Source organism: Acartia tonsa, chromosome 13 (genome assembly GCF_053477335.1).
Source record: "Acartia tonsa isolate MP-2025a chromosome 13, ASM5347733v1, whole genome shotgun sequence".
NCBI classification, from domain to species: Eukaryota; Metazoa; Arthropoda; class Copepoda; order Calanoida; family Acartiidae; genus Acartia; species Acartia tonsa.
The window spans coordinates 11,860,063-11,887,570 of NC_137272.1; the positions used below are offsets into that span (position 1 = coordinate 11,860,063).

The following is a 27,508-nucleotide window of genomic DNA, read 5'->3' on the forward strand; positions in this document are numbered from 1 at the left end:
ATTCATTCGATCATTCACTCAGGAAGAAAAGGATAAAGATAAGATATTAAGTTTTTACAAAAATATGCTTAAAATATGCCTAAAATATTTCTGTGTTTTCATAAAGAAAAAGAGTTCTCCAATATAGGTATTAATGATTTCTTTTCTATTTTTAATACTGTTGTAGTAATATCATCTTCATCAATTATTGCAAAATGTTTGAATGATTATAATAAATCATTGATAATTATACAACAACGTGAAATTATAAATAATGATGGAATAAAGCTGCAAAAATTGTTCCAATCTAACACTCTGGGACCTTAACCTGAGTTGCCCCATCCCTGCGGGGCTATACAGAGCTGGATCTTTAAATCATTTTAATGGTGATTTAAACCGGGGTGCGCCGAATTTCAGCCAATCACAGCGCGGCACTTTTAAAATGCCGCGCTGTGATTGGCTGAAATTTGGCGCAACCCGATCTGGTTCACCACTAAAATGATTTAAAGATCCAGCTCAGTACCTAACATACCCTAACCTAACCTCACCTCACCTAACTGATATCAAAGTCTTAACATTTGGTACTAAATCCTAAGCTGGATCTTTAAATCATTTCAATGGTGCGCCAAATCGGGGTGAGCCAATTTTCCACCAATGAGAGCACAGTATTTTACGAAATGCCGCGCTCTGATTGGCTGAAATTCGGCGCACCCCGATTTGGCAGACCATTGAAATGATTTAAAGATCCAGCTCTGATTAGTTGAGGCATGCTAACAGAGTCTAAACTTTTCAACCCATAATACTAATCTACAGAATTCTGATTATCATGAACAAGGATGTACATCAATCAATTGTCCATGTCTTATCCCTTAAGATCCCTAATTTGTTGTTAATATATGAAATGTAATATTTTTGTTGTCCAGACATTCTACCCTGTGGGAGTTAGTGAAAGCTAAAAACTTGGTAATTATATTTCTCGTATTCAGTCGAATCCGGTGGATAGGAACCGGTTCTCATCCATACGAAAAAGCTATATCTAGCTTTAATCTCATAATTGTACTTTCAATATCCGCGGAAAGCCGTTTATAATACGATGCGAGAAATAACTATTTTCTTACTTTTTAGTATACTAAGGATTAAATTGAAAAATAAAACAGCATGAAACCATCCTGGGACGAATTTGCAGCTCTCCTAAATTTGGGAAAGTATTCCGTTTAGTAGTTAGTTATTAGTCTTAAACTACAGACAAAAAAACCTGACTGCTTTATGTAATACTAGCGGCTATGCCCCCTAGAGGCCTCTAGTGGCACTTTAAATGTTTTCTCTTGGGAGGGTGGTGGTACCCTCCCCCAAAATAGTTATAAACCTTCCCGGGACCTCAGAAAAACTACCCTGTTAAGTAGAACCCGAGTCGGTTCAGCGGTTAGCGAGATCCTTTGGTACAAACAAACAGACATCCAGTAACTTTATCATAAGGATAAATCATATAATTTAGTAATAATCATATAGTTAGTAGACTTTTCATCCATACATACCTAATTGTTGAAGGAATACTTTATACAAATCTATAAATTTGTCGATAGGATCGAATCCTTGCCCAAATTGCTTTATAACTAAAGACGTTAAAAATAACAAATTTGTTTGATGCTTTGATGTTTATTTTTGAAAAGGTAAAATTTATGTACAGCCCCAATATTGATAAACAAATTAAACCCTTCTGTAGATTAAAATTATTGGTTGAAAAGTTGAGACACTGCTAGTTTCAACCAACCAATCAAGATTTACCCAAAGTTTTTAAGCCAAAGAATCTGATTTGGTATTAATGCAACTTTGGGTACCAGTATAATTTACAGTCCAATACACCCTTCCTCTCTGGGTCCAACTATGTATGTGTATCTGTCTCCTAGATATATTGTAAATAACTATCATTTATCCAAAAATTTTGTTGTACCGAGTGAACACTTGCGGTAGAAAAGTTGGTCGATATTCAATTTGCAGAATTGTATCAACTTTAGTTAAAATCTTATTGTACTACTTTTATAAGTAGCGCAGCTACCCTATAACTTAAGCTTGTTTTTCATATGTCCGACTTTTCAAAAATTGTCTTTTTTATTGATATTTAGATAATTGTTGACAAAACATTTCAGAAGTATAGGTGTTTTAAGCACTTTGTCTAAGAGGAGATATTTTTTTGATTAATCTTCTTGATCTTTGGGGAATTTTTCTAGAGGATGGGCATTTTTTGACATTTAGGGGGGTGTAGGTAGAGGTAATTCTATATGCAAGGGGAGAGAATGGAGGAACAGACGCTCCTAATTCTCTTCTAACGAACGCCCATAATAAAAAAGTTAGACTAATCTTATCAATTTTGAAACATTAACTTCCCAAAAATTTTCTCCATTGATCATACATTATCAATAAAAAAAGATTAATAGCTTATGAACGCTATGTATGGATCTAGCCAGTCTGGTCTTGTTGTATTGACGTCATTCGGAATAATGTATCAAAACTTTGTCACTTTTCATCATCTATATTCAATGATTCATGTAATACAAAGTAGAGTCATGTCTGTCTGTTCGTTTTTCCATCCTATGCATACCGTTGAAAATCTTATAACCTCTAGTTTTCATATTTGTATATAACCTTTTTGTACTATTATTAGTTTTTGAAATAATAACTAGTTGACATATCCTCAGGATCTGTGGTGATTTTTGGCTAATTTTATTAGGGGAAAACATGCCCCTTACGAAATGATTACTAACCCCCCCCCCCTTTTCAAAACAAATATATATTATTGGGATGTGTTTTTTTGTATATGTCCTTACCCAGGTTCTATTTGTGTGTTAGCTTGAGCCTTAGATCCCTTACGCCCAATAAAAAAGGATTCTTTTCTATTTTTTATCTGAGGACAGTTGTCCAAAATACAATTTTAGTTAGCTACTATGTCTCTTTTAAGCTCATTTAATTATCTATTCTATTTATTATATATTATCTACACTCAGAGAGAGAGAGAGGGGACAATGAGCTGTTTATTACACTGGTCCCCAAAGTTTTCTTATTCCTATTCTTTGGGGACTTTAGTAAATTTTGATTGGTTAGTTATATAAGTAGAGTGTTCAAAAGTTTCAACCACTAATTTTAATCTACAGAGGGGGATAATTTTATGTATCATCATTGTGGATGTACTGTGTACATTAATTTATCGGTCATTGTCTTATCCCTTTAGATCCCTGATCTACACTGAAATAAAATATGTTTATGAATTGTTTTTATTGTATTTAGAAATTTCCAGACTTTAGTTGCCCTGACATTGATATTTCTGCCAGGAATCATTTAGTAGAATTTATTAAAAAGAAACAAGAGTAAAACACTAGAGGGGAAAGAGGTTAGATAACTTGTGCCGACACTAAATTGGATCTTTGAAAATGAACCAATAGTGTCGGGATTAACACAGCCAAGTACCAGAAAACAATTTGCTAGCAGACGAAAAAGGTCTTTGGAAAAGGGGGCAGGTAGCTATCTGTTTATACTTCTATACTAAATACCTGTTAAAGAAACAAGGACTAATAAACAATATCGTAAGATAAAACTATTTATAAAGTAGAACAATGATCATTTTTTTTTTAATTAAAAAAAACTTAATTTCTAAGCAAAATAGCCTTAATCCTGCCCACAGACAAATATCCTGCTACTTTAGCATTAAGGATTATTAAATAATTAAATATACAAAATGATGGTTAGTGAGGAAAATGTTGACGGTGGCGCAGAGGATGGTGAAGGTGGTGCTACTACTGCAGAGGATGCTGAGAAAGATGCTGCAGATCCGGCCTCACCATCCAGGTTGTCCCCGCAGCAACCAGCCTCCAGAAAATCCTCCCTGACGCCTGGCTCACCAAAATCTGGATCTTTGAAACCAGTCAGTGTATTTACTAATTTAATATTGATTGATAGGATTCTTTAGTACACACAGACGGACAGATTCTGTCACATAAAGGATTAAAAATTGATATGAAATTTTTTTTTGTCAAATAATCATATAAAAATTACATTAGGATGGTTCATAAACACAATTAAAAACTATTGCATTAGGGTGGTTCATTGCCATTGATATTATTTTTATTGTATTAGGGTGGTTCATTATCTGGAAGTCAAATGTTACCCCGACCCACAGATCTAGCCCTCAGTATGGGAGACAAACAAATTGACATCAGGTAGACGTATTTTCTTTTATTTTTTTTTTATTTCTTACAAGATTGCTTCCAATGCACAACTTTTTTGTTGAAAAGTATATTTAGGTTTATTTTTTAAAACATTTAATTATTTAAATTGAAAATGGTTTGTTTGTATAGAAACTAATTGTTTATATTATATTCAGTGATATTACAAATTTCTTGACACTGAGGGGCCCAGAGGACACAGAAGAAATTACAAGTAAGCTTGCCATTTTTTGAACGAAGCTACTCTACAATTCTCTGTGTTTATCTGTCCTCAACGCTATAAAGAAAATGTGATTTTCTTGGCTGCTATTCAAGATGGACGGCTAACCAATGATTAAAACATAAATCAAACATACGAAGGATTTCATGATTTTCAAAATACATTCTTTATTTATGATCATAGAAAAGCTGCTCTATAACTCGCTTTATTTGCTAATTATGAATGTTTTTATCCTTGTATGGATGATATTGTATAAATAGTTTTATACAAGACATAAATATTTCCTAATTAATCAATAAACCAATTTACAATGAAGGGGATATTTTAACTCGCTTAACTCCCTAAAATAGCCTGAAACCTTAACTACACCAAAACCTATCTAAAGTATGATAGTCAAAATTTATAAAGAATTTATGTTTTAAATGCAACTTTTGTTTAGAAAAATTGGACCAATGCATACGAGTAATAGCGGATGATTTAGAATCCATTACAAGAATAGCGTTTGAAATTGTTCAGGTATATTAGCACATTTTAATTCCTTTGATTCAAAGACCTTTGTCCGGACGTACGGCTGACCCTTAGTGTAAAAAAGCTTTGATTTTTTAAAGCGAAGCCAATTATGGTCGATCCGTAGAGGTAGCTTTTCGTTAATTTTAGAATTATCCTATCCATTTCAAATTTTACATGACGATTCCTGTAATTGTTGGGCACAATTTATAAACGTAGCAACTCTATAATTATTACTACAAAGTATATCACTTAATTATTGGAGTATGGATTCCTAGTATCTTTAAGCAATGGCATAATAAATAGATTAACCCTTTACAGTCGGGCCCCTTGTCGCACCTTAATCGGTCGTTCAACGCCCCCCCCCCCTTTCTATTATCTCAGTTCCTATTAGAGCTAGAGGGCTAAATTTTTTTGTGCAAGTCCCCTGTTTGATAATGAATTTCCGACCTTTCATAAGTCGAAGTCAATTATCGCTTCCTTCACCCTTTTATTTAACAACCTATGTTTTTAGGTCTTTTTTTACTTAAAAATTTCAAACGGCTGTAATTTTCTTATTTTTGAAGCTAGAAGAACAATTTTTTCCAGAAAATGTTTATCTTTATGTAAGTTTTATATTTAAAATATCAAAATATAAATTTCTGCGGCTGCAGCTGTACTTGGCAGCTGCCAGCCACCGCAGTCGGCGGTCGGCGGGAAATTTTAGTATGTTATGTAGACGTGTCAGAAAAGCTTAAGTTTTTAAAATTTAAAATTTGAAGTCTCTAAGTCAAAAATTGCGGCCACAGGAGCCTTTTAAAGATTTCTGGAGACCTGGAGGATCAGGACCTGCAGGATCATACCTGGAACCTGAAAGTGACTTGAACACCTGTATTTTGTATAAGGATGTACTACTAGAGGATATTTTAGTATTTTGGTATGATAAAATGCTTTGTTTTAGTCAAAAAAATATTTCTGCTCTTTACCTGGATGACCCTGCCAGGTTTGCTGGCATCCTGTGCCCGCCAGGATGGAGATATTCAAAAAATTCCAACTCTCAGTTATGTGTCATACCTACACTTAAAAAGTCACGCAGTTTGGGCTCTTTATCTTTCACATACAGAAAAAAACCGGATGGGGGGACGTTCCACACCCCCCCCCCCCCGACCGTTAAGGGTTAATAAAGATTTTTTTTAATAATGTTTAATATTAAATGCGTCGATACTCCATATTTATCAACGTTCTTTTGTTTTACCTATAAATATGTTCAGCTTTGCTTTTATGGATGCTGTCTTGTTTAGGATTGTCTTCAGAGTGGCATCAAATACTTTGAAGTGAAGCTCAACCCTAGAAAATTAATAAGGTAAAAATAATCTTTTCCGTATTCATTCGAATCCGGTGGAGAAGAACCGGTTCTCAGCCATACGAAAAAAACTATGTCTAGCATCGTTTTATATCCAGCTTTCAAAACCAGTTTTTTTAGCCGGTGCCTTCGGCGCCTCGAGGCTAAAAAAACTAGTTTTAATCTCATAATTGTACATTCTATATCCGCGGAAAGCCGTTTATAATACGATGCGAGAAATAACGGGTATAGTCCTTTCCATGACATCGCTCCATATGGGGCGATGATTTTCTATAGCTCCTTCAAGGAGCTATAGCATAGCCTCTTATCATATGGAGCGATGTGATAGCCCCTTTTAAGGAGCGTTCATATCGCCTCTTATGATAAGAGGCTATGCTATAGCTCCTTCATGGCCTCTTAATAGCTCCTTTGAAGGGGCGTTAATATCGCCTCTTATGATAAGAGGCTATACTATAGCCCCATGATGGCTCCTTCATAGCCTCTCCATCGCCCCTCCATAGTCCTTTACCTCCAGTGCCCCTTCATCGCTCCTTCATCGCCCCTACATCGCTCCTTCATCTCTCCTTCTTGAAATTTATATTAAATTGTACATTGATGGCCCCTACATCGCCCCTACATCGCTCCTTCATCTCTAATTCTTGAATTTTATATTACATTGTACTTTGATGGCCCCTACATCGCTCCTCCATCGCCCCTACATCGCTCATACATCGCCCCTACATCGCTCCTTCATCTCTCCTTCTTGAAATTTATATTACATTGTACTTTGATGGCCCCTACATCGCTCCTCGATCGCCCCTTCATCGCTCCTACATCGCCCCTACATCGCTCCTTCATCTCTCCTTCTTGAAATTTATATTACATTGTACTTTGATGACCCCTACATCGCTCCTCCATCGCCCCTACATCGCTCCTACATCGCCCCTACATCGCTCCTTCATCTCTCCTTCTTGAAATTTATATTACATTGTACTTACTTTGATGGCCCCTACATCGCTCCTCCATCGCCCCTTCATCGCTCCTACATCGCCCCTACATCGCTCCTCCATCGCCCCTTCATCGCTCCTACATCGCCCCTACATCGCTCCTCCATCGCCCCTTCATCGCTCCTACATCGCCCCTACATCGCTCCTTCATCTCTCCTTCTTGAAATTTATATTACATTGTACTTTGATGACCCCTACATCGCTCCTCCATCGCCCCTACATCGCTCCTACATCGCCCCTACATCGCTCCTTCATCTCTCCTTCTTGAAATTTATATTACATTGTACTTTGATGGCCCCTACATCGCTCCTCCATCGCCCCTTCATCGCTCCTATATCGCCCCTACATCGCTCCTTCATCTCTCCTTCTTGAAATTTATATTACATTGTACTTTGATGGCCCCTACATCGCTCCTCCATCGCCCCTTCATCGCTCCTCCATCGCCCCTACATCGCTCCTTCTCCAAATTTATATTACATTGCAACTTGATGGCCCCTACATCGCTCCTACATCGCTCCTCCATCGCTCCTTCATAGCTCCTACATCGCCCCTACATCGCTCCTCCATCGCCCCTTAATAGCCCCTTACCTTAATTTATATAACAAAGCTCCTATATGGCCTCTCTATCGCCCCTTAATAGCCACTTAATTTAATTATATAACATTGCCCCTACATAGCCTCTCCATCGCCCCTTAATAGCCCCTTACCTAAATTTATATAACAAAGCTCCTATATAGCCTCTCCATCGCCCCTTAATAGCCCCTTACCTTAATTTATATAACATAGCCCCTACATAGCCTCCCAATCGCCCCTTAATAGCCTCTTACCTTAATTTATATAACATAGCCCCTATATAGCCTCTCCATCGCCCCTTAATAGCCCCTTACCCTAATCTATATAACATAGCCCCTACAAAGCCTCTCCATCGCCCCTTAATAGCCCCTTACCTTAATTTATATAACAAAGCTCCTACATAGCCTCTCCATCGCCCCATAATAGCCTCTTACCTTAATTTATATAACATAGCCCCTAAATAGCCTCTCCATCGCCCCTTAATAGCCCCTAAACTTAATTTATATAAAATAGCCCCTACATAGCCTCTCCATCGCCCCTTAATAGTCCTTTACCTTAATTTATATAAAATAGCCCCTATATAGCCTCTCCATCGCCCCTTAATAGCCCCTTACCTTAATTTATATAACATAGCCCTACATAGCCTCTCCATCGCCCCTTAATAGCCTCTTACCTTAATTTATATAATCCTTACCTTAATATATACAACATAGCCCCTACATAGCCTCTCCATCGCCCCTAAATAGCCCCTTACCCTAATTTATATTACATTGCAACTTGATGGCCCCTACATTGCTCCTACATCGCTCCTACATCGCTCCTCCATCTTGATGGCCCCTACATCGCTCCTACATCGCTCCTCCATCGCCCCTTCATCGCTCCTTCTCCAAATTTATATTACATTGCAACTTGATGGCCCCTACATCGCTCCTACATCGCTCCTCCATCGCCCCTTCATCGCTCCTTCTCCAAATTTATATAAAATTGCAACTTGATGGCCCCTACATCGCTGCTACATCGCTCCTCCATCGCTCCTACATCGCCCCTTCATCGCTCCTTCCACAAATTTATATTACATTGTACTTTGATGGCCCCTACATCTCTCCTCCATCGCTCCTCCATCGCCCCTTAATAGCCCCTTACCTTAATTTATATAAAAAAGCCCCTACATAGCCTCTCCATCGCCCCTTAATAGCTCCTTACCTTAATTTATATAACATAGCCCCTACATAGCCTCTCCATCGCCCCTTAATAGCCCCTTACCTAAATTTATATAACAAAGCCCCTGCATAGCCTCTCCATCGCCCCTAATAGCCCCTTACCTTTATTTATATAACAAAGCTCCTACATAGCCTCTCCATCGCCCCTTAATAGTCCCTTACCTTAATTTATATAACATAGCCCCTACATAGCCTCTCCATCGCCCCTTAAAAGCCCATTACCTTAATTTATATAACATAGCCCCTACATAGCCTCTCCATCGCCCCTTACCTTAATTTATATAACATAGCCCCTACATAGCCTCTCCATCGCCCCTTAATAGCTCCTTACCTTAATTTATATAACATAGCCCCTACATAGCCTCTCCATCGCCCCTTAGTAGCCCCTTACCTTAATTTATATAAAATAGCCCCTATATAGCCTCTCCATCGCCCCTTAATAGCCAATTTATATAACATAGCCGCTACATAGCCTCTACATCGCCCCTTAATAGCTCCTTACCTTAATTTATATAACATAGCCTCTCCATCGCCCCTTAATAGCCCTCCATCGCCACTTAAAAGCCCCTTACCTTAATTTATATAACATAGCCTCTACATAGCCTCTCCATCGCCCCTTAATAGCCCCTTATATCCTCCTTCAAAACAGTTATACACCTTCCCAGGATCTATTGGAAGCTACCCTATAAAGGAGAACCATATTGGTTCTGCAGTTAGCGATCTTCTTTGATACATACAGACAATGATCCTGTTACTTTTTATAAGGATTAAAAATAAAATGGCCTAAAGCCATCTCATTACCCATAGGAAGCTTCACTGTAAAGGAGAACCATGTCGGTTTAGTGGTTAGCAAGGTACAGACAGAAATACATACAGACAAAGATCCTGTTACTTTATTATAAGGATTAAAATAAAATAGTTATTAACCTCCCCAGGACCTATGAGAAGCTACCCTATTAAGGAGAACGATCTCAGGACCTATAGGAATCTTCACTGTAAAGGAGAACCATATTGGTTCAGCGGTTAGCAAGATCCTTCGGTACAGACAGACATTCATACATACAGACAAAGCTTCTGTTAATTTATTTTAAGAAATACAGATAAAATTGTTATAAACCTTTCCAGGCCTAAAACCATCTCAGGACCTAATTTCTGCCGTTGACAACTCGAGTTAAGTTACTATATTATTTTTACAATGTTTAACTTATCTGTTATTATTGGCTGACGAAAAGTTTGGGCAAAAAAAAAGATTTATTCTTCAATGAAATATCTCTCCAGTATAATTTTGGCAAGTGCTAATTTATTAAGAATAAAGTTTGCCACAAATTTACCAAAAAATCTCATTGTCATTTCGCCAGGGAGGATTGGGATAGTTCCCAAAGTGTTATAAGTTGGCTTATCCAAGAGTGCTGTCTAGTCTCCAAAGTTTTATAATACCGTTTTCTTATTCGTTAGATTAACAACCTTGGGGACTTTTTATTGTTTTGTGATTGTTTAGTTCATTAAGTTGAGTGTCTAAATGTTTCAACCACTAATTCTAAACTAAAGAAGGGGTAATTTTGTGAATCATCAATGGGAATAATTAATATATAAACATACATATATATATACAGTGTTTTTTTTATGAGAACATTTTTGAAAGCAATTTTACCCTACTTATAGTTATCAGAATTTAATGATTAATGGCTTATTCTCTTCGTTTTTTATAACCATTAACAGAAAAGCAAAAAAATATTTCAGTTTTTATTTAAAAAGTACAGTAAATTCAAAATTTCAAAACATGGGTGTCAACATCTAAAATAGTTATTTCTCGCATCGTATTATAAACGGCTTTCCGCGGATATAGAAAGTACAATTATGAGATTAAAACTAGTTTTTTTTAGCCCCGAGGTGCCGAAGGCACCGGCTAAAAAAACTGGGTTTAATCTTATGATTGTACATATCTATATTCGTAGAAAGCTGGATATAATACAATGCTAGACATAGTTTTTTCGTATGGATGAGAACCGGTTCCTATCCACCGGATTCAAATGAATACGAGAAATGGTTTTAGCGCATTTTTCTTATGCTCAAATCTTCTACCCTTTCCAAGAATGGAGGGAGTACATTGGGGGGCCAGTATTCCCTCCCTGGTTGAGATATGGCCTTCAAATTTCAAAATGTTCTAGTACATGTCACAAATAGTATCTATATAAATTTTTAGCTCTATATCTCAACTTTGAAGCGTTTTGCAGCCATTCTTGCAAAGGTAGATTATAAGAAAAATGCACTAAAACCATTTTTAGATGTTGACACCTAAGTTTTAAATTTTTTAATTTACTGTACTTTTTGAATAAAAACTGAAATATTTTTTGCTTTTCTATTAAAGGTTATAAAAAAAGAAGAGAATAAGCCATTAATCATTAAATTCTGATAACTATAAGTAAGGTAAAATTGCTTTCAAAAAAGTTCTCATAAAAAAACACACTGTATATATGTATATATATCATTTTATCGACAATCGTCTTATCCCTGTAGATCTCTGATTATCAGAGCATTTTTGAAATATTTGCTGCTTATTTTTTGGCTGCCTTTGGCAAAATAATTTTTTTTCATAAAAAATTGTATACAAAATTATCGTATTAATTTGGTAAATATATCATTGCACTTGAATTATTTTTAAGTCACTAATGGCTAATCCCATAGATGACCCTAGGAGTACTTTAATGAATATATGTGGTGGAGAGGGGGGGGAGGGGGAAGGTTAAGAATTTAAGGGAAGTGATACCTTCCGGGGGCTGAAAGTGTTGGTCCCCTCCCCAAAATGAAAACTTTTCCTGCGAGTAAAATAAGCTTCAATGTAAAGGAGAAGCATATCGGTTCAGTTGATACTGATAAACATCCTATTACTTTAATGTAAATATTAGTTTAAGGATAGTCTGTATAATCTCAGGGAGAAAGGAAACATTAGGCAATTTTTACAATAGTCTCCAAAGTTTTATAATGAAGTTTTCTTATTCGTTGGCTCAAAACTTTGGGGACTTTTGTCATATTTTGGTTGTAGTGTTGCAATTTTGTGTATCGTTATTAGGGATGGATAAAAATTTATCAGCCATTGTCTCATTCCTTTAGATCCTTGGTATAATCAACTGAATAACAGTTCCAACAACAAAAATTAAGATATTGCTTCGCTTTTTATGGACAAATATCCTGTTATTTTATTATAAGGAAAAAAAATAAACTATCTTAAAATCATCTCAGGACTCAGTGGTTAGCAAGATCCTACGGTATAGACAGACAGACATACATCATATCGGTTTAGCAGCAAACGAGATCCTTTGCTACAGACAAAAAAAAACTTTGTATATCGACTAGCGGCTACGTCCCCAGCATCTATTGGCTCTGTATTCAAAGGGGAATGAATAAAAGCCTAAAACCTTCCCAGGACTTAAAATAGAATAGCCTAAAACCATCCCTCGACTTAAAATAAAATAGCCTAAAGCCATTACAAGACAAATATTAAGCTTACCTGAAATAGAAAGCCCAATCTGTTTAGTAGTTATTGAGATCTTAAGTTTCAGAACAGAAAGCCTTACTAACGTGGACAAACGCAGGATATTTCGGACAAATGTCGGAGTGGACATTATATAAGTAAAACGCAGAAGTGTCTATAATATCTTAAAAATTAGGTTTCAACAACATTTGTTTAGTTATTTCTACACAGGTTAGGTTAGGTTAAGATATAAATATACAAATAAGCCCCCTGCAGGGGTTAGGTATATAAAAAAACATATTTGACAGTTGTAAACAATGTGAGAAAAAAATATGTTTTAGTTTAATGAAATGTTCTATCTGTTTCAAACCTTTGCCTTTCGATAGAACTTACCTACTTTGGAAAACTGTCAGACTGATTTTAAAATTTCAGTCTGTGAGAAAAGATATTCAAGATTTTTTTTTTGTTTTGAAAGATTTTTATCTTATAAATAAAATAAAAGACACTCCTGCGTTTTACATAAGCAATGTCCACTCCGACGATTGTCCCATTCCTAGGTTTGTCCACTCCAACGTTTGTTTATGTTTTACTACTTTATATAATAGGATAATATGTATTCTCCTTTTATATTTCTCTTTTCTTATTCACTTGCAGCTGCGCTCTTTTTAATGTAAGGAGGCAGAAAAATAGCCTAAACCAATTAGGGGCTTAAATCTGAAAATGAAAAAGCAAAAAACCATCCCATGACCTATGTGAAGCTTCCCTTAAATGGAGAATTTAGTCAGTTTATGAAATTTTTAAGCTTCAGACCAAAAAAAATACTTTTTTTGTTAAAAGAGAAACTTTTCTACAATTAGGGTTAGTCCTTTCGTCATTGCTCTTCTCATTAAGTTAAGCATGTGGTTTTCTCTGCTATTGTTAAAGATAGACTGTTGAGATTTTTAGTGAATATTCCCATGACATATGTATATCCAGTCTATAAATTATTTTGTCTGTCTCTCAATTATGCTTCAAAAGACTTAGGTTTCGTGATAATCTTTGAGTAATAGCATATTCTCTTAAAGTCTGCTCTATAACTTACTTTGTCTGTTTGTCCATTATATGATCCTTATTCAATATTCTATTTAACTAAAAAATTTCATTCTCTTAGTTTATTTTTTTTTCTTTATTTCATTATGTTATTATATTATTTATATTTATTTTATTAATTCATTATATTTTCATTATAATTTTCCTTTTTAAATGCGAAACTTTTCTATAGTAAGGATTGGTTAGTCCGTACGTCCAAACGGTTAGACGACATTTTCTTTAATTTAGACATGTTATAAATATCCTATCGATTTCAAACTTTGCAGAATGATTTCTGTAACAGTTGGGTACAATACTATATTCATTACTAGAAAGTATGTACGTCCATTTTTTTGTATAATATCATTGTCCCATTCATCTGGGTTTTGGAGTAATGTTTCTTAGGACAACAAGGTTTAGTATTATAATCAAATACTAAAAATAAAATTATGCCCTTTTACTATATTCTATACTAGCAGATTCGCCCCTAGCCTCTAGGGGCTTTGCCCCAAGAGGTGATAAAAATTTTTTTGGCGAAATTCGTAATAGGACCAAGAAAATCTTCAGCAAAAAAAAAATGGGGGGGATTTTTTTTGTTTTTGGGGGGGTTGGGGGTATCCCACCCCCCAAGAAAATAGCCTAAAACCACCACAGGACCAGTAGGTATATTCCCTGAATAGTAGAATATAATCGGTTCAGTGGTTACCGAGATCTTAAGGGACTGACAGACGGACAGACAGACGGACAGACAGACAGACGGATGGACAGACATCATTCTACTTTGTATTATAGATTTACGCTAATTTTAACAAAATTTATGTTTGACCTCCTGATTTTAGAGCTTTGCTTTTGTGAATGTTGTTATCCTTGTTATCTTGCTTTTTTTCCTTTTTCATAACCTATTATATAAAGTAGTAATCTTTTTTTGTCTGTAGAAAAGCTAACCGCTGAACCTATATGGTTCTCCTTTACAGTGAAGCTTCTTTTAAGTTCATAGAGGGTTTATAATTATTTCAAGGGAGGGTATCTCCACCCTCCCAGAAAATTCACCCCAAGAAAAATATTACCCCATCCCCTCAAAAAATCTTTTTAACTTTTTAAAAGCAAAGCTTTTCTATAATAAGGATCAGTCCGTACGTCCGTAACGGTTAGCTATTTTCGTTAATTTAGGCATGTGATTCCTGTAGTAGAAAGGTACGATTTAGAAAGTCTATAATCATTATCAGAATATCCGTACATCCATTTTAAGCATACTAATTATTAACTTACAACAAATTTTTATGTATCAAAATTATCCGATTAATCTGATTTCTGGGATACTGATTCCTAGGACAACAAAATAGAATGTTATAAGCGAATCATATCTATAATCAAGTCAAAAAATGTGAGTACGTCCTTAAGCATTTTCCTGCATGTAAGCAATTTCTCAATAAATTTACTTACAATTTTGTTTCGAATTTTAAATTTTGTTTAAATTTATGTTCTGACTATTCAGTTCTGACACTCTACATTATTAATGTTCATTAAACTTTTTTCTACCGTTTCAGAGCTTTGCTTTTATAAATGTTGTCATCCTTGTCATCCTTTTAAAACTTAAATTTAAAACTGTAGAGGGTCACATTCCTTCCTTACCTTAATGCCCTACCTTCTATAATGAAGGGGCAATACAATTACAGAGGCTGTACAGGAGCCATAAAGGGCCTATGTTATATAAATTAAGGTAAGGGGCGATGAAGAGGCTATGAAGGGGCTATGTTATATAAATTAAGGTAAGAGGCTATTAAGGGGCGATGGAGAGGCTATGTAGGGGCTATGTTATATAATTAAGGTAAGGGGCTATTAAGGGGCGATGGAGATGCTTTGTAGGGCCTATGTTATATAAATTAAGGTAAGAGGCTATTAAGGGGCGATGGAGAGGCTATGTAGGGGCTATGTTATATAAATTAGGGTAAGGGGCTATTTAGGGGCGATGGAGAGGCTATGTAGGGGCTATGTTATATATATTAAGGTAAGGATTATATAAATTAAGGTAAGAGGCTATTAAGGGGCGATGGAGAGGCTATGTAGGGGCTATGCTATATAAATTAAGGTAAGGGGCTATTAAGGGGCGATGGAGAGGCTATGTAGGGCTATGTTATATAAATTAAGGTAAGGGGCTATTAAGGGGCGATGGAGAGGCTATGTTGAGGCTATGTTATATAAATTAAGGTAAGGGGCTACTAAGGGGCGATGGAGAGGCTATGTAGGGGCTATGTTATATAAATTAAGGTAAGGAGCTATTAAGGGGCGATGGAGAGGCTATGTAGGGGCTATGTTATATAAATTAAGGTAAGGGGCGATGGAGAGGCTATGTAGGGGCTATGTTATATAAATTAAGGTAATGGGCTTTTAAGGGGCGATGGAGAGGCTATGTAGGGGCTATGTTATATAAATTAAGGTAAGGGACTATTAAGGGGCGATGGAGAGGCTATGTAGGAGCTTTGTTATATAAATAAAGGTAAGGGGCTATTAGGGGCGATGGAGAGGCTATGCAGGGGCTTTGTTATATAAATTAAGGTAAGGGGCTATTAAGGGGCGATGGAGAGGCTATGTAGGGGCTATGTTATATAAATTAAGGTAAGGAGCTATTAAGGGGCGATGGAGAGGCTATGTAGGGGCTTTTTTATATAAATTAAGGTAAGGGGCTATTAAGGGGCGATGGAGGAGCGATGGAGGAGAGATGTAGGGGCCATCAAAGTACAATGTAATATAAATTTGTGGAAGGAGCGATGAAGGGGCGATGTAGGAGCGATGGAGGAGCGATGTAGCAGCGATGTAGGGGCCATCAAGTTGCAATTTTATATAAATTTGGAGAAGGAGCGATGAAGGGGCGATGGAGGAGCGATGTAGGAGCGATGTAGGGGCCATCAAGTTGCAATGTAATATAAATTTGGAGAAGGAGCGATGAAGGGGCGATGGAGGAGCGATGTAGGAGCGATGTAGGGGCCATCAAGATGGAGGAGCGATGTAGGAGCAATGTAGGGGCCATCAAGTTGCAATGTAATATAAATTAGGGTAAGGGGCTATTTAGGGGCGATGGAGAGGCTATGTAGGGGCTATGTTGTATATATTAAGGTAAGGATTATATAAATTAAGGTAAGAGGCTATTAAGGGGCGATGGAGAGGCTATGTAGGGCTATGTTATATAAATTAAGGTAAGGGGCTATTAAGGGGCGATGGAGAGGCTATATAGGGGCTATTTTATATAAATTAAGGTAAAGGACTATTAAGGGGCGATGGAGAGGCTATGTAGGGGCTATTTTATATAAATTAAGTTTAGGGGCTATTAAGGGGCGATGGAGAGGCTATTTAGGGGCTATGTTATATAAATTAAGGTAAGAGGCTATTATGGGGCGATGGAGAGGCTATGTAGGAGCTTTGTTATATAAATTAAGGTAAGGGGCTATTAAGGGGCGATGGAGAGGCTTTGTAGGGGCTATGTTATATAGATTAGGGTAAGGGGCTATTAAGGGGCGATGGAGAGGCTATATAGGGGCTATGTTATATAAATTAAGGTAAGAGGCTATTAAGGGGCGATTGGGAGGCTATGTAGGGGCTATGTTATATAAATTAAGGTAAGGGGCTATTAAGGGGCGATGGAGAGGCTATATAGGAGCTTTGTTATATAAATTTAGGTAAGGGGCTATTAAGGGGCGATGGAGAGGCTATGTAGGGGCAATGTTATATAATTAAATTAAGTGGCTATTAAGGGGCGATAGAGAGGCCATATAGGAGCTTTGTTATATAAATTAAGGTAAGGGGCTATTAAGGGGCGATGGAGGAGCGATGTAGGGGCGATGTAGGAGCGATGAAGGAGCGATGGAGGAGCGATGTAGGAGCGATGTAGGGGCCATCAAGTTGCAATGTAATATAAATTTGGAGAAGGAGCGATGAAGGGGCGATGTAGGAGCGATGAAGGAGCGATGGAGGAGCGATGTAGGAGCAATGTAGGGGCCATCAAGTTGCAATGTAATATAAATTTGGAGAAGGAGCGATGAAGGGGCGATGTAGGAGCGATGAAGGAGCGATGTAGGAGCGATGTAGGGGCCATCACAGTACAATTCAATATAAATTTGGAGAAGGAGCGATGAAGGGGCGATGTAGGAGCGATGAAGGAGCAATGTAGGGGCCATCAAGTTGCAATGTAATATAAATTTGGAGAAGGAGCGATGAAGGGGCGATGTAGGAGCGATGAAGGAGCGATGTAGGAGCGATGTAGGGGCCATCACAGTACAATTTAATATAAATTTGGAGAAGGAGCGATGTAGGAGCGATGGAGGTGCGATGTAGGAGCGATGAAGGAGCGATGTAGGAGCGATGGAGGGGCGATGTAGGAGCGATTGAGGGGCGATGTAGGGGCCATCAAAGTACAATGTAATATAAATTTGGAGAAGAAGCGATGAAGGGGCGATGTAGGAGCGATGAAGGAGCGATGTAGGAGTGATGTAGGGGCCATCACAGTACAATTTAATATAAATTTGGAGAAGGAGCGATGTAGGAGCGATGGAGGTGCGATGTAGGAGCGATGAAGGAGCGATGTAGCAGCGATGTAGGGGCCATCAAGTTGCAATGTAATATAAATTTGGAGAAGGAGCGATGAAGGGGCGATGTAGGAGCGATGAAGGAGCGATGTAGGAGCGATGTAGGGGCCATCACAGTACAATTTAATATAAATTTGGAGAAGGAGCGATGAAGGAGCGATGGAGGGGCGATGTAGGAGCGATGAAGGAGCGATGTAGGAGCGATGTAGGAGCGATGTAGGAGCGATGTAGGGGCCATCACAGTACAATTTAATATAAATTTGGAGAAGGAGCGATGAAGGAGCGATGTAGGAGCGATGAAGGGGCGATGTAGGAGCGATGTAGGGGCCATCAAAGTACAATGTAATATAAATTTGGAGAAGGGGCAATGGAGGAGCGATGTAGGGGCCATCAAGTGGGTTGTTATATAAATTAAGGAAAGGGACTACGGAGGGGCGATGGAGAGGCTATAAAGGAGCCATCATGGGGCTATAGCAGAAGGAGCGATTATGGAGCGATAAAGGATCATTTAATCGCCTCTTAGGGCAAGGGGCTATCAAATCGCTCCTTTCAAGGAGTCATAACATCGCCTCTTGTTATAAGGGGCTATTAAATCGCTCCTTTCAAGGAGCCAATACATCGCCCCTTGTCATAAGAGGCGATCAATTAAAATCATCGCCCCATATGGAGCGATGTCATGGAAAGGACTATACCCGAAATAACTCTTATTGTTTGTTTAAAGATCTCGATAACTAATGAACCGAATGAGTTCTCAATTTTAGGGAAGGTTCTCAAAAGGTCCTGGATGGTTTTAGGCTACTTAGTTTTAAATTTAAGTCTTTTTATTCAAACTATTGTTATGCCCTATCCCCTCCCTGCGAAGAATACAGAGACTCTATAGATGCTGGAGGCACAGCCGCTAGTTTTCTATAGAATTGTAGCATACAATTCTTAATATTTACCTATGAATTAATATATAAATATATAAAAAAAAAATTTAAATATATTTAGGAAGAATAAGGATCTGACAATGGAAGAGATTATTAATGCAATTCTAAAAGGTTTAAAAGGTTAGAAATATATCCATTTATAAAAGTTGGATCAAGGAAAGAAAACCAAGTAGCGGGGTTCGTCGTATTTTCACAGCATAAGCTTTAAATGTTAATGATTGCCCCGCAGGTGCAAGAAATAGGGGAAAAGCTATTGTGAAAATACGACGAAACCTGCTACTTCGTTTTCTTCCCATAATCCTTAAAGTTTTTTTGCTTTTCATCCTTTTTTTAAGTCAGCTAAATTGTTCAATTTTAATAGTGAAAATTATATTGCTATAAAGTTCCCTGTTAAAAGATGTCATTATTAGGTAACAAAAATGACAACAAACGTTATAGCGAAGCTCAAAAAATTAGACAGTTTTCTTTTAGAAATTCGGCTTATTGTTACAGGAATCTTCATGCAAGGTTCAAAATTTGGATTTGGACGTTTTTTATAAGGTATAATCTCCCAATCACATTTTAGATGGAGAATCTCTAAGTGAGGTAGAATCTGGTGTAATTCTACAATTTGATGCAACTGAAGACCAAGAACAAGCTAAAGCGAAGCTGGACCTAGCCATAAAATTAAAGTAATCTTTTTTTTGGACATAAGGACTATCCTTGTATATGTCAAAATTATGCTTAACAAAAAAACAAGGAATTAGCAATTAAATTAAAGTAATAACTTTTTTTGATATATGACTTATACAACATATATACAATCCCTTTTTATAGAGAAGCAATTGGAATTCGTCAATTTCATGGAAGTAAAAACCAAAAATAAATGTAAGCAAAGCTGACTTTAGCCATAAAATTAAAGTAATACAAGACAGCCTGATAGACATCCAGCCGAAGTTATAAATTACGATTTTTCTGAGGCTTACACGCGGCTGAAAATAAAAGTCGATAAAATTCATGCAAATTAAATTTTTTGGATGCAATAACAATTATAAGTCATATGCTTAGTTAATAATTTGATCGAATAAATCACCAAGAAGAGGATAAAGCAAAGCTGAACTAAATTAAATCACATCTTTTGGACATAATGAATTGCTGTTAGTTATAAACACTCCTTTAATATTAATACTTATTTTCAAATTTTATGTCATTTTTCATTATACAGTGGTTCAGATTTGCAAAACTTCCATAGAATTTTAAATAGAAATTTTCCATGAATTTTCATATTATTACAGTCATTATAAATATATATGTCTCTATTTTATTGTTAATTCAAGCATGTTAGAATTGTCCTTTTAAACTTACAATGATGATTACTGTAACAGTTAGGTACAATTAAGAATGCGTAGTAATTATACAATCATTTCCAGAAAGTACGTAGGTACATTTAATCATCTTGATTCTTATGGGACGATTCTTCGTATTTTTCACAGTAGCTTTTCTCCTATTTCTAGCCAATTACCTAACCCTGTGGGGCAATCACCTAACCCAATATAACCTAACCTAACCTAAAATAGCCTATAAAAAGCCATTTTAAAAACACGACGATTCGCCCCTTATGGGGCGATGTTACGAAAGGGACTATTTCCAATTTTTTTTATTTTCTTTGGGCTTTACCTTTAAATGAAAAAGGGGGTCGATTCTAGCGATACAAATATTGACTGACAACCTACTACTTTTAGAATTTGTTTATTTTTTTATAATTTACCTATCTAAATTTCTATATTTTATTCTATGAAAAATATTCGATATTGCAGAGACTAAAACATTATTGTAAGGTCAAATTTATATTTTTACAGTTTATTTCTTGTTTATTTTTATTTCGTACATTTTATGTTTTACATCATAACTGCATAGATTCAGTGCAGGGACAAGGGATAATGCATCTTCAGAAATTTTTGCCTGTAGAATTTAAATTATTTTCATTATTGTATATAATCAGTGATGTAGGGAACATTTGACTGTAAATCAAGCAGGTACCCAAAGTTTATATACATGTTATCTTATTTGATGGCTTAAAAACTAATAGTGGTCAAACATTACAACCATAATTATAACCTGCATTCACAAGGCGTAGTTTTGTTTATGAACATTGAGGGTATATATTTATTTATCTTTTTATCCAGAAAGATACCTAAATAGAACGATGTATATGTTGTTCTGTGTTTCCGTCTGGATAAAGCTTAAGATATCGCTAATCGCTGGACCAACTATGATCTTAGAGATTTAAGATGGCAATAAAGAAGTTTTTTGTTATAATTAGTAACGTGGGAAGTGTTTACCCCCAACCCTCTTCGGGTTAAGACCCTAGATGCTCTTCTGACTAAAAATATGATTTACTGCACTATCTACGAACGGACATGCATATGTGTTTTTTTAAAATTATTCTAATGATGATAATTGAATCATGCTATTTTGGTGTCTTTTTTGCTTTAATTCTTGCTTTTAATTTCAAAATATTGCTATAACACTTTTAGTAGGAATTTTTTTAAAACGGTGAGAACATTATTGGTATTTTTGACCGTCTATATTAATATCAAGGGTTGTACAGAAAACGTAAAAAAGTTTATTCTTTTAAAACTTAACAGGATACAAAAGGTAGAAGTTTTTCTTGACTTTCATATTGTTGATGAAAAATTTTGTATTTCAATATTCATTCTTTCGTGGTGCAGCTTATAAAAACCTAAGAGACAAATATTATATTTTAACTGTCGGGTTTGGTTAGGTTATATTGGGTTTAAGGCATCCCCGTAGGTGTTAGGCATAGAAAGATAACTAAACCCTTTCCCCTGATTTCCAATAAATTTCTAAGAAAAGGTGTACTGAATGGGGGTTCTGTGCTCTACAAGGCACTTTGAGTGAGAGTACTTTTTGGCTTTTATATAATTTCTAATTTTAGGGATAGTGGTGTCGTTGGTTTGGAATATATTTCACTCAAGGAGAGAGAAGGAGAAGGTATCTATTTTTAGTAGCGAAGCTACTCTATAACTTACAATGTCTGTAAGTCCATACGTCTTCGGTTGAGATTATGAAGTTTCGAGGTGAAAGTGTTTGTAAAAGAAACTTTTTTAATTGGCGAGGCTGCTCTGTAATTCACGTTGTCTGTCTGCCCGCCCGTCAGTTAGTCCGTCCGCAACGCTAATGGGCTAGTTTTCTCGGCTGTTATTTAAGATATACAGAGGAGTGTTTGGGTGATAAATCCTTGTATTACTAACTTTTCAGTATATAATTTACTCCATCCGTCTGTCTGTCGGTCAAGCTTCAAAAAAACAAAATTGCTTATTTTTTTCGATTTATTTTATAACGCTCTATAACTCACTTTGACCAGGAAAAAGGGAATGTGATTCTGACAAACAATTCTAGGTGAAAATTTCCCTACACATCCCTTCCCGTTTCTCCCCCCCCCCCCTCACTTCCCTTCATTTATATCAAAAAACTAGTTTTACGCCAACTAAATATTTAATTTTAAGCAATTTCAAATGGAATTAATTGGCTGAATAGCAGCCCTGACTTTGACCATCCATGATGTTTTGTACTTCGCTACATATAGATGTTGTCATCCTTGTTACATTTAAGTAATTGTAGATGGTGATGGAGAGTTAGAAAGTGCAAATTTCTTCCCAACTTTTGTTGAATCAATTGTTAAAGGTAACTTAGATTTTTAATACAATGAAGACAACATCCATAAAAGCGAAGCTCTGAAACGGTTGGACAAACGGACATTAATTCTTGTAGAGTGTTAGAACTGAATATACAAAATATGAATGTATAAGTTTTGACATTATTATACGTAAATTTGTTGCAAAACTTCTTAAATACAGAATTCTGTTTAAGGACATACTGACATTTTTAGGAAATGATTATAGAGATGCTTCGCTCAAAATATTGTACCTTATTGTAATAGGAATCAGTAATTAAAAAATCAGATCAATCGGATGATTTTATCACATAAAAAAAAAATTATTGTTAAAAAAATCAACATGTTTAAAATGGACGTACGGACATTCTGGTACCTAACTACTACAGGAATCATCATGCAAAGTTTGAAATCGATAAAACAATTCTAAATTAACGAAAAAGCTATTCGTTACGAACTGACGGATGAACAGATTGACGGACTGGCCGACCATAATTATAGAAAAGCTTCGCTTTTTAAAATTGTGTTTAATGAGAGAATAAGTTTTCCCGTATGGCTGCGAAACCGATTAATATCCAGTGTATTAGAACTGGTCCTCACCCATGCTGAAATATTATGTATAGCATCGTATCAGAAAACAATGTACAATCATATGATTAAAACCAGGTTTTTTTGGTTCGTGCTTTCAACATATCAGGAAGTATTTTTATAGCTGTTTATAAAATGAGAAACTTTAAAATTTCAATCAATTATCTACCCTCTGCAAAGGAATACCTCACCCCCCCCCCCCACACACACTAAAAAATCTAATAAAAAAACCCTCTTTTAATTTTTACCACGGAGATTCCTTATAAAACATTTTATGTATTCTTATATTCCTGTATATTCGCGTACTTAATATAAATAAATATGAAGGTTTGTGCAAGGAGGGAGGGAACATAGAATTATAAAATTCACTGGTTCCCAAAGTTTCATCTTATTCGATAGCTTTAAAACTTTGGGTACTTTATCGAATTTTGATTGGTTGGTTTAGAACTAGAAATTTTTAAACTTTTAAACCAATAATTTTAGTTTTGAAGAAGAACTAATTTGGGATGTATTAATTTATCATCCATTGTCTTAACCCTTAACATCCCTGATAAAACTGAAGGTTGGCATTGAGAGAAACCACAGACCAGACTTTTTATTATGCAAACACCAAGGATATTTCAGGGACGAGACAATGGAAGATAAATTGTTGTTCATTCCCTCTAATGATAAGCAAAATTACCCCTTCTGTGGAGTAAAATATTTGGTTGTAAAGGTTTAAACACCTAAGGTTAGTCCAACCCAATTATGATAAAATAAATTATAAAAAAAATTAGGATAATAAATGAGATATTGTGTTTTATAAAACTTTGGGAACCAGTATGATTTACAATCCTATAACCCACCTTCCCTAAAGGCGTTTATTTAGATTTTCAGTATTAGCCTCAATAGAAGACGAAGAAAGTCTCTCAAAAAAAAATTTGACGTCATAAAAATGAAGGATGAGGAGAGGAGGAGTAAGATAGAAAACCCCTAAAAAAGAGATGGACAATCCCTCATTTTTTGACGTCACATACTGACTTTTCTAGAGACTTTCTATGTCTTCGCCTCAATAATAGAATTTTAGGTTATCATATATAAATTAGTATTTACAGTATTATCCAATTTGTTACATCGGCTAACAACTTTTTAAATCGGGCTAGACAAAAAAAGAGTAAATTGTTAATAGTATGGTCAGATATACACTTATATATATTGTAGGGTTTTCATCTTTGTTTGTCCGTTAAGATCTTGGTAACAATTTAACTGATCTGTGATTACAGGACCACTTTTATTGTTTTTAAACAGCAAGCTCTTGTACTTTTGTTGTCCTAGGAGTCAGTGTGTATTTCAAAAATCAGATCAGTAAGATAATTATATCATATAAACATTTGTTGTTAAAAAAGTTAAAAATCAACATGTTTGAAATGAACGTACTGATTTTCTTGTAACGATTTTAGAGTTTCTACGCTTCCCAAATCGTACCTAACTGTTATGGGAATAATCATGCAAAGTTTGTGGAATGGTTTGGTCTTAATCAAGCTTAATTAGTTTTCTTAGCTTGAAATCGATAGTGCAATTCGAAAATGTATAAATTAAGAAGATGATTAAAGTCTCTCCACAGATTATGACATCATACGATAGAATAACCAATGAGAGGCCAGTATACACTGTAATTGACCAATGGTAAAATTTATGCTGGCCTCTCATTGGTTATTCTATCGTCATAATCTGTCATAATCTGTGGAGGGACTTTAATCATCTTCTAAATAAATGAAAAGAATTTATCGTTACGGATCCTATTTTTAGAGAAGATTCGCTTTTAAAAATACCTCTTACGTTTGTTGAGATATTTTGGCATTTCTAAATAAACACACTACAGCTGCCAAATATTTAACAACTTCCGTTCTTAATCCAAACCATCTTCAATACTTATTCAGCCGCATTTGGCGGTTTCGATTTTTCAGCTGCAGCTTATGCCTATCCATGTTAACTATCTTCTTTTGTTTAGATGCCAGAGAAAAGAAAATTCATGTTGCAGTTAATTTAGGTAAGCATTATATTATTTAGTAGCTCACCTACTCTTTATAATGGTGGGTTTGTGATTGTGTATTTTTTTATGAAAAAGCAACAGTAGAATTGAGTAAGGGAGGGAATTTGTTTTTTTAAGAAAAAATTAGCGGAATAATTTCAAATGGAGAAGTAAAAGTATTTTTTGGGGGGGAGGGGGGGGGGGTGTAATTTTTTTAGGGCGATTTGTCTTAGGAGATTATATGTAAGTACCCTTACAGAAAAAGGATAAAAACCTTCACGGGACCTGTATAAGCTTCCCTATAAAGAAGAGCAAGATTAGTTAAACGGTTAATGAGATCAAACATTACTACTTTTCATAATTATATTAAAATAATCTATAAACCACTATTCTTTAGGGGGAAACGCAAGTGCTGATAAAATTTTCTACAGTATAGGTAATTTTTAATTTTACATTCTTTTTACAATTTTTCTAAGAATCCTATCATTTCCGTTGGATTAAAACTGGTTCTTAATCAAACTAAAACAAGCAACTTGTATATATATTTTTTTTAGATTATTCACGAAATTTTAGAAAGAATAATAGAGTTAATCGGGCCCTCTTCTCATTGGGGCAAACAAAACAAAAATTAATTTCAATTTTTATCACTGTATAATTGTTTATAATACCATACGATTAATGCATATTCCCGTATCGCTTCGAGACCGATTAATATCCAGTGGATAAGAACCGGTTCCGAACCATATTGAAAAATCCTGTATCGTATTATATTTTTGACGATTTGCTACAAAAAATAAAATAATTTTTGGCTTTTGACACCTTGGGACCATCATAATAAAAAGTATTCCTTTTATTTTTTATTGTCTATCCGTAGACAATTGTCTAATACTACATATGATAGATATTCTCATTTTATTAAGAAAAATTGAAGTTTGAAAGAATCTGCGAAGCTTACAAAGTAGTTGATGATGCTCAGCTTTACAAGGTTAAATATCTTTTAGAATCCTTAAGAAGGTTTTCTGCTATTTGGGGATAGTTTCTAGCTATTCTCCTGATGCCCCCAATTTCCCCCTTTGAATAGGGCACACCCCTAGCTGCTGGGGGAGAAGCCACTTGTGCATAAAGTTTTACTTATATTCATTTATAATTTCTATGTAATATGTAAAAATTATGATTTATAGAATTGTTAATCAAATGTTATTGCAAAGTCAAGCTAACAAGAATTCGAGTTATTTTAATTGCACCGCCACTCTTTACCTTAAGGGCTAAGACATAGGATGATTTATATATATCCAATGATGAAAAACAAAATTACTCCTTTTGTAGATTATAACTATCTACAAATAACCAATCAAAATTTAAAAAAAAAGCTTTCGAACAATGAATAAGATAACTTATAGCATAATGTTCCTTATTTCCCTGGTATCCTTATTCTCTTTGATAAAGCTCTCTAATTTAGGATTGTATCAAGAACAAAGTTCAGTTTTCTGTTTGCCCAACACTAAGGAATTTATTTTCTTAAAATCTTTTTTAACAGATCTCCTTTTTTGGGGGGTTGGGGCGGTTTGGATGTGTCAAAAACTATCAAAGTAGATTTAATTGAATAAAGGAGGGTCAGTGAAATAACCCTCTTCGAAATTTTTACCCTTGATTTAAATTCCCAATCATGGCGTATTAATTATTACCTAATTTGTAAAACTAAAGGCTTTAGCCCAGGCCATGGTGCGAAGCGCCCCCCCAAAAATTAGTTTTTTTTAGAGATTTTAACGGGAGGATAGTTGACGTAAAATTTCATTACAGGGGGTGGGATGGTCATATTTAATATTTTTAGACAAACACCCTCACCCCACCCTCCCTTTTGAATTGTAGATTTAGAATATTAAAAATTATTTATGAAACTAAATATTAGTATAATGAGCGGAAGTGTGGGGTTAGCAGAGTTCTATCATCCTGTCGTCAGATTTGCTGAAGATATTCTCAATCTCAGGAAAATATGTCAACACTCTATCTTAGCAGGGATCTTCAGGATAAGACATTAGACGATAAATTAATTTAAATTCCAAATGATAATAAACAAAATTATTCTTACTTTAATTTAAAATTATTGGGCACTACTAGGTTGTAACTAACCAATGAAAAT

At 35.5% G+C, this 27,508-nt stretch overlaps 1 protein-coding gene across 1 annotated transcript; it reads left to right on the top strand.

Annotated features, from left to right (window-relative positions):
• Positions 1-879: 879 nt before the first annotated feature.
• LOC145335147 (adenosine deaminase-like) lies at positions 880-27,407 on the top strand. The gene is made up of 16 exons (XM_080180878.1): positions 880-942; positions 3,262-3,303; positions 3,719-3,895; positions 4,108-4,190; positions 4,355-4,410; positions 4,856-4,932; positions 6,204-6,265; positions 19,155-19,213; positions 19,659-19,764; positions 22,032-22,087; positions 22,718-22,780; positions 25,348-25,386; positions 25,766-25,804; positions 26,289-26,353; positions 26,828-26,872; positions 27,276-27,407. The coding sequence occupies exons 4-16, from the start codon at positions 4,132-4,134 to the stop codon at positions 27,405-27,407; spliced, it is 858 nt and encodes a 285-aa protein (XP_080037004.1). The 5' UTR covers positions 880-942; positions 3,262-3,303; positions 3,719-3,895; positions 4,108-4,131.
• Positions 27,408-27,508: the final 101 nt, after the last annotated feature.